The 15,589-nt window shown below is 40.8% G+C and overlaps 1 protein-coding gene across 5 annotated transcripts; it reads right to left on the minus strand.

Annotated features, from left to right (window-relative positions):
* Nucleotides 1-2,232: 2,232 nt before the first annotated feature.
* LOC133885156 (double-stranded RNA-binding protein 2-like) lies at nucleotides 2,233-7,733 on the minus strand. Of its 5 annotated transcripts, none has more exons than XM_062324814.1 (5): nucleotides 7,505-7,733; nucleotides 6,666-6,810; nucleotides 6,285-6,532; nucleotides 4,082-4,301; nucleotides 2,235-3,781 (listed from the first exon to the last, which is right to left on the minus strand). In XM_062324814.1, the coding sequence occupies exons 3-5, from the start codon at nucleotides 6,528-6,530 to the stop codon at nucleotides 2,499-2,501; spliced, it is 1,749 nt and encodes a 582-aa protein (XP_062180798.1). In that variant the 5' UTR covers nucleotides 6,531-6,532; nucleotides 6,666-6,810; nucleotides 7,505-7,733; the 3' UTR covers nucleotides 2,235-2,498. The 5 variants fall into 5 exon arrangements, with proteins under 5 accessions (XP_062180799.1, XP_062180800.1, XP_062180798.1 ...); XM_062324813.1 differs by having other exon boundaries at nucleotides 6,666-6,805; nucleotides 7,369-7,733; XM_062324812.1 differs by having other exon boundaries at nucleotides 7,369-7,733.
* Between the last annotated feature and the right edge of the window lie 7,856 nt (nucleotides 7,734-15,589).

Raw genomic sequence — 15,589 nt, forward strand, 5'->3', positions numbered from 1 at the left:
ATTTTGTGCCGGTTTTTATGGCTTCTTCTTTCTCGATGTCTTAGGTCTTCAACTTATCTATTAGGACTAACCAAGCCTAATGTGCATCATTATTAGGTAACTAACCTAAAGACACTATATCAAGATACTAAACCTAAACCCCTCTTTGTAAAACAATCAAAGAAAACAAACATATCTATATAAATGATACTCTCAACAAAATGATCATTTATCTAAATAATATATCTTTATATCTTCATGTAGCTCTTCTTTGACCTTAAATTGTAACTCCTTTGAGGTGTTTGATACCCCCAAGCATATCACATAGTATCTATGAGATTAAACCTTACATACTTAGAAACTAAGTTATCCTATTGACTATGTTGATATTACTCACCAAAACACACCTACCCTATGCAAGGTTCATTGATCAGAAGTTCGCCAGGTTTTTGCCATTTGGTTTGAGCACAAGTAGTTTCTTAATTTGTAATAGAGTGCTTTGGAAATTCCATACAATAGTGACACGTAACGGAGCTGCATATTTCATCTGTACGTACTTCGTTACCTCTATATACTACATTCATAGATTGGCTAGCTCGCAAGGATGATACTTCATCTTTGTACGTAGTTCCAGCAAGGCACTTTCTCTGTCTATAATTTCGTTGGCTGAAGCTCTTTTGAGATCTTTGATCAGACGAGTTTTTTTAGGAAATACAGTAAGAGAGATCCCAACTGTAAAATTGATGAGAATTGGCGTCAAACGAGGCTTGAACGTGTGTCACGTGGGCGCAACAACACGCTCTGGCTAACTACTTCTTGATCAGACGAGTTCAAGCCTCAAATTGTGGATTATTATATTTACGACTTGTTTTTCTTACTGCAAGCTGTGCATGCCTGACTATACATTTGGCTCGATAAGCATACACACAGATAAGCAGTAGTTCCTATTCTGATAGTTTATCCCCTTGAAATATTACTCGATCAATCTTTTCCCTGAGTCCAGACACAAAACTCACTGGAACCTTCACCAGATATCCGATGATCACCGAAAGGTTCACCAGAAGATGTTTAAAAAAAAGGTTTGTTCGGCTTGGAGTTTATGAGATACACTTATAGTATGTTATGGTCTATGCACCGAAAGATTGAGAAATCATCTGGTAATATGGTAGTAGGTTATAATAGCTAGTTTGTGGTGTACTCACTGGATGTTTTGATACTAAAAAAATATGCTTATCAGAACATTTGTTGTTCATAGTTTTCTAGGCTCGATAAGCTACCGCTAGGTTTGGGTATTAGGGCTATAAATAAACCCCTACTCGGTTATTTGAATGTGCTAGAACTTAGGAGCAGATACATACATTTGAGATGAGTTCTTGCCATCAAAGTTGAGCACATTAAAGATCAAGACAGTTACCACAATATTAAGAGCTTGATTAGTACTAGTCTAGGCCTAGTGTCCATCTAGCTAGGTAATTAGTTTAGAGTTAGATCAAATGAGTAATCCATATTTGTTATTCTTAATGTTTGCCAGCACCTAAACACCTTAGCAGAGCTCTTGTCTTGCGAGACCCTCCGAGGAGGTTGTGGAGCAGTCGCAAACTTGTGAGCAGTTGGAGTGCACCGTGCCAGAGTGCCAAAGCACTACCATAGTGGAGAGATAATGGTGAGCGTCCAAGAGAAGCTTAATAGGAGACCCACCGACGTGTGGAGAACTCTAATGGCTATCCGTGGAGTTAGTCAACCAAGAAGCTTAACCCTTATGAGGGAATCTAACATAGACTAGGTGTGAACGACAACTCACCGATACCACAAGAAAAATCATCATATCGAGTTTACACTCTCTCTATCATTTACATTCCACACTTAATTATTACACTTGCTATTCTATATTTATCTTTCCTAAAATTGTCATGTGTGATTAGTAGGATTTGTTCCTAAGGTGAAAAAAAAAGTTTGTTATGTTAGAATAGAAATATTAGATAAATCTAAAACACATTTAAGTAAAAATTAATTAGATTTATCTTATTAAATTTAAACCTTAGTTTTAAATAATTCTAATTCACCCCTTTATAACATCACCGATCCTTCCAACTTCGCATGCAGTCCTTCGTCTCACAAGAAGGGAATTTCTCTTGGGGCTTTCACGCGCGAGATGCACAAGAAGGTTTGATGCAGGAACAACAACAATTGAAACAGATTGAATAAAGATGCAAACTGAACCACCAAGCAAAAATTCAGCATTCTACCAACACACATAAATTAAATTCTCAATGGTAATCACACGAGGAAAATTGTGCATTCTCTATATTATAATTCCCATTCACTTAAATTGATAAAGAAGTAATATGTGTAGAATCTAAATGTGCGGAAACCGTGAGCCCGGCTCCTCTCACACGACTCTTTCAAGAGTTCAGGCTATCTAACTAAAAACATAAGGGAGGGAAAAAAGAAGCAAACAAAACTGGGATACTGCCAAGCCTCAGACCTAACTAAAGCTCAGCAGAACCAAAAACTGTGGCTCAAATATGGAGCTTATTGAGTTCAGAACTCGCTGTTGCGGCGCTGTTCGGGTCTCTTTCTCTGTTATCCCTGCGAGGTTCGAGCTCACCTCTAGCTGTGGGAGAGCGGTTCTGGGCAACAGGTCTGATTCGAGCTGCCCCAGAAGTAGAATTCACAACATTTGGCCTCGCTGAGCAAACGGGAACAGCAGTTCTGACTGTAACAGGGGCAGCCAACCAAGGAGGTCGCTGCTGGTATACCGAACCTGGTGAATTTACAGAAACTGCAGTTCCAAATCCGAGTGCAGCTTGCAAGCGGGAAGACCACAACTCCGGCAATGCAGGCAGACTATTCTGAGGAGGATTGTTGTTGTGTAGAGGCTCTCCATGCTGAACAGAGCCACTATAGTGCTCTCGCTGGATAGAACTGTGCTGAACTAACGGACTAGCCCAAGATGGCGATGGCTTTGCCTGTTGTTCTTGGGACTTATTTGACCCTGCCTGCTTACTGCCCGAACTTTCTTTATCTTGAGTCGATTCCAACTTTTGTGACGATGAATGTGTGGTAGAGCTTGAGGCCGTGCGTGGAGCTTTATTGTCTTCCTCAGAGATAGCATTACTCTCAGTGAAGTCCTCTTTTCCATTTTTGGGAGGTTCTGGAACCTTGCATGGACCACCATTGTCTGATGTGCTAGAGGAATCTGGAGAAGAGTATTGGGAGAAGACCACGGCATCAGGAAGCTCAACTGTATCAGTATGCTCTGGCCTTTTCCCATGATTTCTGTGCACAGTAGCAGGCAAATGACTTCTTGGCACATACGAGACAGGGTAAGGTGAGAAGTACCGTGGGAGGGCAGTAGTAGCTTCAGGAAAGCATGGAAGAAGACCTAAAGCATCCTGGTTAGCCGGAGTGGCAAATTGCCCTCGAGGTGGAGGGTACATGGAGAGCATAGCTGCTGTCAGTGGAAATCTTGTATTGCCCATAGTTGGTACCACTGAAAAGTGAGGCATCGGCTGTGTTGGTTGCACCCTGTGCCACATATGGTACATTGCTTGCTCCGGTGGAACATTAGGATAAGTCTGATTTTGTAAATGCGATCGGTAGAATGGCGTATTTGGTTTAGGATAAGATCTCCGTGATGATGGACGGTTATTGCTTTGCTGTCTCTCCTTTTGATATGGCGTCTTGCCACCATTTGCCTGGTTCAAGGTTGCAAGAGTACGAGTAACTATGACCTGTTCCTGCTCCTCATCATCCTGATCAGGTGGACGAGATGATGATGATGGCTCACCTACTCGGGGCACTGTTAGCAATAGTAATTTAAATGGTAAATAAACAACATTAGTGAAACAATACAATGCAATCAATAGGAAATGTCACGATGCACCATGGATGAACTAAATATGGGATAGATACATCAAGTTTCCACAAATGTGATGATATTTTAGTATATTCATCACTATCCAAGAAACACTTGGCAACTATTCTTACCAAGTTGCAGCACTAGTCTGTTGGCACAATGCAATGAAATGGAAGGTACAATCGATGCAACGACTCAAAGCATGAATATACTGAAGGTGATAATAAGTGAAAAGGTACTCACATTGCTTCAGTTCAGACCAGGCAGCCATTGCAGCATTCTTTTGAGCTCTTTTCTTGGTCTTGCCAGGATTGCCAGTAAATGTCATTCCTGCCAACTCCACTGTGCATGTGAACACAGGTGTATGACCTGGCCCAGATCGAATAGTAGTGTACACGGGCAGTTTTAAACCAGCTCGATGAGCAGTTTCTTGAAGTATATTCTTGTAAATCCCAGTTTCATCCTGTGGAGTATATAGCGTTAGCATCTCAACTTAGATAGACAACAGCATCCCTCAAGAGGATGCAATGCCACACACGTGCGGACAAGCCCATTAAATTTGCAGTGTAAAGTAGGAAACATATTAAGTAGCAGTAAGCACAAAGTTTTCTAATCCGCAATCTAAACGCTGAAATCTAGATGACATCAACCACATATGTATTGATGTACATGGGGAGAAAAATCACAAACTTCGCACCCTTGACTTTTCAACCACTTGAATTGTTCTTACTGCAAAAGCAGGCAACTAGGATGGAACAACTGGCAAATCAACATCAGACATCATAAAAGAATTGCACCTTCCCAACCAATCCATCATAAATAATGTTAAGGGTATAATAGTCAAGGGTATTATGGTAATCCCCTAGTCCTAGGGTTCCCCCCATGGGGATTGCATTGAATACAAGTTACTATTCCTAACATGGTATTACAGCTAAATTTTTTGTCATATTGGTCTTTCTATAGCTTTAGTGACAATTTTTTTGTTTGTTGTCTTGCTACTCATCATCGCTTTGTTGCGATTCTTGGCCAAGGGCATTATTTTGTTGTTGTCATCACAACTCTACTTATGTGCTTCATTTTGCACTTCTTCAGCTTCATTGTGACAGGATTACCAAGGCTTCACTCTACGACGGCTTCGAAGAGACAGCTTTTGGATGTATTAGTTTTATTTTGTCTAAGTTTAGTACTTAGTGTTCACTCTTTCAAATGCAACGCTATTACATATGTCTTGCATTTGAGAGGGGAGGGGGTGTTAAGGGTATAATAGTCAAGGGTGTATTATGGTAATCTCTTAGTCCTAGGGTTTCCATCGTGTACTCTATATATTGCCCCCGGAGCTACCATTGAATATAAGTTGCTATTCCTAACAAATAACACCTCTTCAGTTTGACTTATTGCAGTAGGAATTGTCAAAAATCAGTAAAACTTTTAATATACTCTGTCATTGGGATTTGGCAGTGTCTGACATAGATCCACAACACAGATGAAATCTATTGTTCTTTGACTTAAGGCTGATATCCATGGCATTTCACAATGTCCATCACTTCATCCGCAGAGCACATACTTCAAATTGTACAATCCATTTTATGGAAAGAGTAAGAGCTGATATAGCAATATTCAGGAAGTTTGACTTGTCAAAGGAAACAGAAGAAATTAATAGAAGAAACGGGATGCTATATATCAATGCCAGTCTAGCATTTTACGCATTCAGACATTTAGCCTACACAAACAATACTACCGGTTTTGATATGATTTATATTGTGGACAACTCTTTTACATGAAAGAAACATATACAAAAGAAGAAGAAGAAATAGCAAACCGGAATAGACTGGAAAAGGCCTAGGTGCCTAGCCCTTATAAAAAAATTCGACCATGGGGAGAAGACGTCCCCTGGCTTTGTCTTAAGAGAGGGGAGTACAAAACCCTTTAGGGAGGTACTTGCACACCCAGGTTTGAGCCTGGATGTGCAGCCTCTCAACTGGAGGTTCTACCAACCGAGCATGCCTAGCCCTTATAAACTCTCAAAATATGTTGTTTTACCTGGATTATAAGTAAGGTGCAGAAACATGACTTCCTAAAATCATGAACTGGTAATGTTTGTCATTTCACCTTCCAGTGCACTCCAAGGGAAAGAAAGAGATTCTCTAGCATGTTTCTGTGATGTAATCTTTTGGTTATTCTCAAATGATGGCCAGCAATGATACAATTTGAGACCACATGTGTGCTACTATACTTATGGCAGAAAACCAAGCAGGAAATTATTTAGCATATCCTACAAATAAAAATCACAGCGAGATCAGCGGTGCTCACTCTTCCAGGCTGTTGGTCAACTGATCCCTCTAGATAGGACATGCAAAAGGAGATTCTCCTTGCAAGCAACATAAAACGATGTCCATATTATACTGCAAATGAGCATATGCTTTCAGAGGCATCAACAAAAACTAACCAGAACTTTTGCGGCCAGTGTCGATGAAGGTCCCCTCTTCGACAGCTCATTGAGAGCTACCTCAGCCGCCGCATGCTCTGCCTGCCGCAAAGTAGAAGAAAATGCCGGGCTCTCAAACGTTTCTCCATTGAAATTAACTGTGGCCTTAAACCGGGGCGCATGATCTGGACCCTCACGGATGCAAGCGTAGGATGGCAAATTGAAGCAGCTCCTCTGAGCAAGCTCCTGGAGCTGGTTCTTATACATCCCTGCACATCAAACAGCAAATACACACCCGGTTACTACATATACAACCCTTACATGCTCACAAGGGGAAGAGATCACATCTTGCTCCATAAATAATATAAACAAAAACATCTCATGACACAAAGGAACAAATACCTCCAGTTCTGATGTGTCAGCCTAGCTTCCGACATGAGAGCAGCTTCTGCCCATACTCTCCCAGTTCTTTGTAAACCCTTTGTCGTTAATATCCTCTTGCTGCAGCAGATAAGAGGAAACGGAAACTACTTCTCTACTCACTGTCCTGCAGAACAGCAAGCCTCGGATTAAAGTTTAGCGATACATCAAATGTTTCGCGTTTGCGATAACATGCATACGAACGAGATCAATGCAGCATTGCACGAAGATTCTGTGCTGAGCGCAGTAGAGGCAATAAAACAGCAAAGGACAACAGCAAGAACAACGGATTAGGAAGCATCGATTCAGTTGGCCGTACCAATCAATGCAATGCTTCAAGAAATCAAAGAAACAGCCCGGACCATATGACCGACAAGCCCAGAAACCAAATTCGCACGTAATCAACTAAAAGCCCCATTAAATGATCTAATAAATAAATAAATAAGGTGTTCCTGATTGGGTAAATGGCTAATCCCCAAATTGGCGAGCGAGAAATCCCACAGCCGAATCCGCAAAGGGAATAATGGCCGGGACCCAGGAACCTCGCCTGCCGCAAGGGCAAGAAGCAAGATCGATCAAATCCTCCCAAGAACTCGTCCCCAATCAGATCACACCAGACCTCAGGAACTGAGAACAAGACAGCCCGAGACAAGAAGAGGTTAAATGAGCAAGCCAAGTGACCAACCTGCAAATACCCTCCTGATTCGTTATCCTCGATCTCTTCCTCCCCTTCCAACTCCGACAGAAGCGATGAACGGAGGAAGAGACGAACCAATAACCCAAAAATCCCTTCTTTTTCCCCGTAAAAGATGATTTTTTACCTCTGGGGGGATTCGTGGGATCGAGGCGCGGGTAGCTGCGACGCTGCCTCTGCTTGCCTCCTACAGTCCTACCTGCTGCTGCTGCCGCTAGACGAGCTAAACTAAGCTATCCTAGACGCATTAGGAAGTAACAGTAGCAGCAGTGGTATGATTACGAGATTTGGAAGGGAAGGGGAAGGGGGCGTGCTGCTTTCGGGTATAACTTTTTGTCTGCATTGTCGTTCTCTTTCCCCTTTCCCTACTCGTCTATGTTTACTTGTAATATCTCCTAGAATGTCATAATTTTTACCCGGATTAAGCATCGGTTATCATCATTTTGATTGATTAAAATTAAATCGAATCCGGCAGCCAAGCCAAGTGGTTATGCATAGATCTGGCAAGAGTTAAGCAGACCAGTCTTAGAAAGGCTCTCGGGATGTAACTGGAAGCTCTTTTGGTTAAGGCTTATGAGAAGATATCGTTTGCTTTGTTGTTTTGGAGATATCGTGTGTATTGCGACGATGAAAAGACATTCATGATATAGTCTAGTAGCCCTAGCTTTTGTCGTATTAAGTGTCTTGAAGAGATATAGTATCTCTCCAAGATTTTTTTTTAAAAGCTAGCATTCCTTGTGGCCTCATAGCTCTCACCCTTAGTGAGGTAAATCACTATCATCTTAAATTATAATTCACATGTTCTACCTCAAGATCTCCACTGTTTAAGGTTTTGTATAAGGGCGTAAATATTAAGCGACAAGTGAGCTTAGCAACATCTACTGTCATTTCACAAATTGAACTTAGATATCGTAGTAATGACTAGGAAGCTAAAAATACTTGAAATAGTGATAAGAGTTATTTATAGGTGCTATGTGATCATAGGTATGTGACCTACCTCCTTGTTCAAAGTAGATCAAGTAGCTATTTTTCTCTTACATAGTGTTAAACCAATAAAACCAACAAGATAAAAGATCTAAACTGCAAATAGAATAACCAATTAAATCAATAAAGCCAACAAGACAAAAGATCCAAATTGCAAATGGAACAGTTGAATCAACAAAAGTGGGGCAACAAAAGGAAAATGGTACGATGAGTCAAATGTAAGCATATCGTGTGACGCCATGACCCATCACCCGCAGCTTCCTCTCTTTGTTCCCGATGCATTGTTCCTTTGTCATGTCTTCTTCCTCCCACATGCACTCCTCTATCGTCACCATAACTCGTTCTCTGATGTGCCATCATCACTGACATCACAGCTTTCCTCGTTGTGTTGTGTCACCACCACTGACATCATAGCTGCTCGTTACACCTTCACCTCCTTTTCCACCACAAATTGCCATGTGGCACCTCACCACCTCATTGCGCAAAACCGCCTATCTCGTTGCCTCCTTTCCCATCCTCGTGCCAAACCATGCATGTGGTAGCATCCATGTCACCTTTCTGAGAAAGAGGAAAAACATGTCTTCTTTTATTATTTACGAACTTGCCAGAAGTTGTTATGAGCTGCTAGTAAATTGATGAAGGACTTGCTAGTAAGTTGACAGAAAGTTGCTACTCGCAATTTATGTGATTGCTATTACTCTCCCTGGTCTTCTAATTCCTATCGTTTTAGACTGATCTCACATATCAAGGAGAGGTTAATTAGGGTGCTTATTTCCTATTGTGCCCATATTAGATAGCTCGGAGTACTACCTCTAGTCAATAAATGGTTACAATCCAGGTGGTTAGAGCCATACTCCCAAAGCTAAGAGATCCATGTTTGAGTAATTTGGAAGGACACGGTACATTGCTGCCATGTAGCATGCAACTTGCGTCACTCTAGACGGTCGATTTTTTGCACTCGCGCCAGTCGTTTTTTTTTCACTCGCGCCACACCGTATACCGAGTACGCCACACATCAGAGCAAGCTAGCCAGGCTAAGATGGATTTGAACATGGAGCCACAAGATGATTCTTTTGATGGGATATATATGAAGATGGAACCAGCTGAAAAATACATTATGTTTCTTGTTTTCTTTGTTGATTTGGGATTAATAGGATTTTTTTTTTGGCCGTGTACCTACATGTTCTTGGCACTCTAGATGATAATGACAATACTTTGGAAAGTGGGATTGATTTGAACTTTGATTCACCGATAGAAGATGCTAGTGGTGACTCTCTTGTTTTCTTTGTTGATTTGGGATTAGTACAATGTTTTTTTTGCCATGTACCTACATGTTCTTGGCACCCTAGATTATAATGACAGTGCTTTCAAAGGTGGGATTGATTTGAACTTGGAACCACTCATAGAAGATGCTAATGGTACTCCTAACTCTCTTGTTTTTCTATTCTATGCTACTCTGTTGCCATTGCCGGAAGCCACAGTTCCTCATCCGAAACAAAACTATCTTGTTTTTTCAAGCAAAAAAGATCTGTCAAATGAAATACGAAAAGAAATATTTCAAGCTTTATTAGCAAGAAGTACTAATGAAAAACTAAAGCGTCATGTGACCAAGGATGTTGCTGAACTATTCAGAGTTCACATTTGATCTATTTAGAGTATTTGGACAAGGTAAAAGTTATCTTGATCAAGGCATTATGTTTGATGTTTCTAATAGATGGTTGAAAACCGGTCGTGAGCGAGTTGAACTAGATTTATCCGCATGCATGACATTACTTTTAAGGATCAAACAACACTGGCAAATGTATGTGCTCGTGTTATATGTGAGTAAATCCAAGTTGTTGAAACTGAAATGAGAAGGTTTCATTAGACGTCATTCAAACAGTATAAAGTGAATCATCAACAAAATCGATTCTAGTCTTCATCGCTGTCCCACGCAAACGATGATAGATCTTTCGCCAGAGTATCATGGTAGAGGAAGATGAGCATGAAGGGTAGAAGGAAAATCTATAGGAACAAATATAACTTTACATACCTCGGGTCATTTGATGTGAGCTCTGATCTTCATGATGGTCCATGTTGTTGTTGAAGGAGGCTTGCTAGTACTAGTGTGGCTGAAGGAGTGTAGTACTGCTGAAGTATATGAAGAGGCAGGTTGCTTTAAGCTCTCATCTACACCCACTCCGCTGCCAACTGAGTCCTGGGCAAAGCCAAAGCCTCTGCTTCCTCCATGGCCGCACAGTGCCAGAGGTTGCTCTAAGCTATAAGATTGACATGTCCCCTGTGATCGCAAATGTCGATTCCAATAATTGCTTTGCAAGACATTTTTTTTTAATGCAGCATGAACATGAATTTTACACCACCCTTCGGGTGGTAGCTCCTATTTTACCACAGTTGCGGACTGTCTGGTGCAACCCCATGCACTGCTATTGCGCTTGGTCACACCTATGGTTTCTTCTTTCCTCTTTCATCAGCAAGATCATTGCAGGTGTGTTGTCAGATGTTAAACAATGTCTCTGTAATTTCTACGGAACTGGACTGAATCTGTGATAGTGCATATTCCTTTAGCATGGATGATGTTGTTCCCCAGTTGTCATGCTCGCCACAACATCTTAGAACGCTTGCTCTTTCTTCTTCAGAGAGACAAAAGCAAGAAGGACATGAAGCAATTCAGGACCCGTGTATAGAGAGGCTGATTCATCCAACAACTGAAAACAGACAACCAGCGAGGGAATGATGATCATTGAAAATAATAAAATGGACTAATACAGTAAACTTAACTAGCTTTTCTGGCCTACCTCAACTACGAATTCCGCCCAAAGAACCACCCTGCGCATGATACTCCGTCCTCAACCCAAGTCGCAACAAAAATACTCAACCCTGATGGGCACACAAACGGGGCACGGCCGGCATCGCCTGAGGCCACATGTACCAGGCCATTCAGAGTTCGACCCACGCGATATACTTGTTGAAAAGGAAACACTTTGTCGGACAGGAAACAGGTAAAAAGAACTATGTCGAGATGTGTTGCAATGCTCTAGGATGTGTCACAGTGGTCCTCTGTTGAAACCTAGCCCAAGAATTAGGCAAAGAAAACACCTTAAACCACCCTAAACCAATCTACACCTTAAACTAACTAAAACTTAAACCTAGGTATGACTTGGTTTGAACTAAGGGTCCGCTTGGTTAGGCTAAAGCTTTTATAAAATTTGCTTATAGAAAATCTGTTTATAGAAAAATCTAGAATGCCCAAATTTTTGGGTTACGACATGAGGAAATTGAACAGTGGGATGAGTGCAATTGGATTCCCATCGGATGACAGAGAAATCGTCGTCGTCCTCGTCTGTCTTAATACTCCGCTCCTAAGTCTTCTTACTCACGATGTACGACGGACGGATATTGCGTTATGTGAAAGCATTTAGATCTCTAATTCGAGTTTTGGTAGTTAATGACAACACGATCATCGTAACTAATATATTTCTTGTAGGATTCTTGTAAGTTAGGTCACGGTGATGATTTTTTGGTATTCTCAACCTCCATATGAGTATTCTTTTTGAGTGCAAACATTAAAGACTATTTAGTTTTAAGTAACCTAATAAGTTGAGTTGACATTAGAGTAGATAAGTAGCTTGTTTTTCCTTTATCGTACTGTTAAGGGGGGTCGATATATGTGTTGGTCTTCTGGCCTACTTACATTCTGTTGGAACCTAAGTCTCCAAATAAGGAAGGCCTTCGCCTGAAAGGGAAGTCGAAGGTTCCTAGGTGTGACACGTATTTAGAGAGTGAATAATCTTAATTCCTCTATCACCTTAGTTACAGTATAACCTTATTTATAGCCCGTACTCAACCACTCCATGCTAGGATTTACAGTTTCACCCCCTCAACTGCCACATTCTCGGCATATTTGGGGGCATTATTGTATTATCAAGTACATTTGCATAATTACAATTGTACCTTGAGCGACTATGTGGGCTTCGACGTCCACTGGGCGCCTTCGGCCAGTATCGTGACTGCGCCGCGGGTCGCTCTTCGGCCTCCAACCGAAGGTTCGCCACGACCTTCGCCCCTCTTGCCCTCCGGAGCCGCAGGTCGACCTTCGGCCTCCAGCCGAAGGCACGCCAGAGCCTTCGCCTACACGGGCGGGTGAAGTCGCAGATCAACCTTCGGCCTCCGACCGAAGGCCCGCCCAAGCCTTCGCCTACACGGACGGGTGAAGTCACGGATCAACCTTCGGCCTCCGACCGAAGGTGCACCATAGCCTTCGCCTACACGGGCGGGTGAAGTCGCGGGTCTACCTTCGGCCTCCGACCGAAGGCCCGCCATAGCCGCATAGCCTTCACCTGCATTTCCTAAAACACAACTGCAACATTCATCAGTACTCAATTACTGACGGACTTCGACTTACCATCCAAAGGGGTACGAGAGATCCCCCACCACATTCCATTTGCATTATGTTTATTTTTTGCATTGCATTTTGTTTTTAGTGCAGTGCCCGCCGGCCGCCGGCCACGCTGCGAGGTTGTTCTGCTGCCGCCTAACGGAAAGAGAAAAGAAGCAAATGACAGGTGGGGCTGGCATCCATAGTGCACAGAAGAGCAATAAAATCTCTCCCTACCTCTCAGTTCAAACAGGGGTGATGCAACGCTCCAAACATTCTGCAATTTTTTGTGGAGCGACAATAATTGATAATGAATACATTTGAGTTAGATTCACTCTCAAAGCCTGGGTCAATTTCAAACTAAAATTCTTCAAAGTGGGCTACTTTTATAAATTCTAGCAATTTTTAAGGCGTCAAACAAATTCTCAAAAATCTAGAAATATTCACGAATATTCTTCTTATGTGTTATATTAATTTCTAAAATTATTCTCAACCCTAGGTTATATGGTTAAAAAGTGATTTCCTTTGTAATGCTCCATTTAATTGTATTTGTGTCATTTCATGTGATTTTTCTTTTTTAATTCAATTTGAATTTAAACCAATTCAAATATGTACAAAATTCATTCAGATGATCATGAATGCTTATGAAATACATGTTAATATAAATATGCACAAATTTGGAGTGTGACATAGGGTTTAACAATGGTTCCTAACGGTGTTTATCTATCTTATGAGCATGTTTAATTATTATCTTGATTCTCTGTTGTGCTGCATAATAAAAATAAATAAAGTTATCAGTAAATAAGCAAATTGGCAAAAAAAATTGTCAATCAATAATAAATATCTTTCATTTATGTTAATGGGAAATGCAACACTCCTCTAATCGCTAAGGTTGAATGAAATGCAAGTGAACTCTCCAAAGAAGAGGAGCAACCAGTAACCGACTATGGATGAAGGTGAGTAGTAGTGATGACACTATCCTGGTGTCAACAAGATAATAAGTCAATCCCAAACATTTGTTTCAAATTTCAGAAATAAACCCTAGCAATGCTTCGATGGTTAGTTAAATTACTAACTGTGAGCATAACCGCTATGTTTCGGACCTAAAAAGGCCTAGTAGCATAGTTATGTGTATCTGTATGCAATCTCTTATATATGAGTATGTTGATTCCATTATGAGTATGTTTTTAACTCTTTCAATGAAAAGAAGTTCCATCATGCAGATATTTTGGACCCGGTATTTTTCTTTTCTTTTTTACTTCATAATTTCTCATTGCTTTTACATGAGGACGAGTAAGAAACTAAGCTTGGGGAGGTTGATGAGTCCAAAATGTGTATCATGGTTTTATGGATTTTGTTTTTAAATCTGCTACTTTGTAATGTGTCCTTGTAATACGCAGTTGTTCTCCCAATGTCACTGCAGAGAACATGCAACATAAAATCCTTAGAGTGACCCTAGGTTTAATATCTATCACTTAGGGATGCAGTTGATCTACCAAGTTTACACTATAATCTAACTCTACAATCACTGAATTCTTTGGCTCTAATGTAGGGATATTAAATAATTGTAAATATAAGATCCTAACTATTAATTCTACTGTTAAATGGGAGAAATAAATGATGCTAAAATTATTAAGGATGGCAATAATGATTAAAAGTAGGGTTGAGAACACGTCGAAACTATATAGCTAGTTGGTTACACATCGAGAAATGATCTACATGTTAGAGAATAAATAAGATAAAATTAATCATATGAATTAAATGTACTTGTCACATGGGTGACACACCCTAATCTTCTCATGCTCACCGGTCTCTTGTGGGCCATTACATAAGAACTATCATCCGTCAATGTACATGACATCGTCGCATACACATTTATTAAGGGATGGATCTCGGAGTAACACCTTACGTGCTATGGTTGTACCATTGATCTCATGTAAAACTTCTTAGCTGCAATCAGGTATAGTCACTGTCACAGAGCCTCGATCTACAACACTTTGTCATCCACATAGTCGTTGTCTCCCTCTGTAGATCCAATCCTAGTATTTATGGCCAAACAAACTTGAAAAAGATGAGAGACAAAAAACAAAATTTGTATAAGAAAAGACTATGTTAATATTACTCCCGATCTACACTAATGGTTCGCTATATGGTGCCAAAGTGCCCTCTATCCTTAAGAGGACTACTCGCTCATTGCAATAGAAATGAAACTCATAACAATATCAGGAAAGATTATCATCAGATAAATGAATCATAATTAAAGGTAAAGATGAATAACTTTCCTGATGTGATGGATATTTACACCAAAAATGAAGAAAACCTATTAAAATGGATCTAATGGAAGGAAAATGGATAAACTATGGTAGAAACAGTGGTGGTAGATCTCCTGATGGTCTTTTACTGTCTTGTGGTGGTTCTATAGTCGCACCCTTGATGTGGATTTATGCTATCTTTAACTAACCATTAGGATAGTGTTTTGCGTTGTCTCTGAAAGTCATTCGACCCTGTCGTCTTCACGAAAGTTGTTTGGTTTGATGAGCTGGACCCGAAAAGGTGGTACAGCCAGGCAGTACAGTCATTCTTGAAGGTATCGCACCCCTCCAAACCTTTTGAAATCACCCATCAAGACACGACTGGAACGGTTGGCTTTATTTTCACAAGATCTTCGCATCAATCTTCTTGGATTGTGCGCAATCTTCCTTTTTCTACGGATTTAACAAAAAAACATATCATATAAATCACAATTAGCTGAGCAATAATTATCAAAGATATACCTAAAATTGTCTCGGAATCAGTATCGAAATTGACCTGGCTACATGAGCCCACACAGCTCACAGCGCTCAAGGCTCCCTC

The sequence above is a fragment of the Phragmites australis genome, chromosome 11 (assembly GCF_958298935.1).
Source record: "Phragmites australis chromosome 11, lpPhrAust1.1, whole genome shotgun sequence".
Classification (NCBI taxonomy): domain Eukaryota; kingdom Viridiplantae; phylum Streptophyta; class Magnoliopsida; order Poales; family Poaceae; genus Phragmites; species Phragmites australis.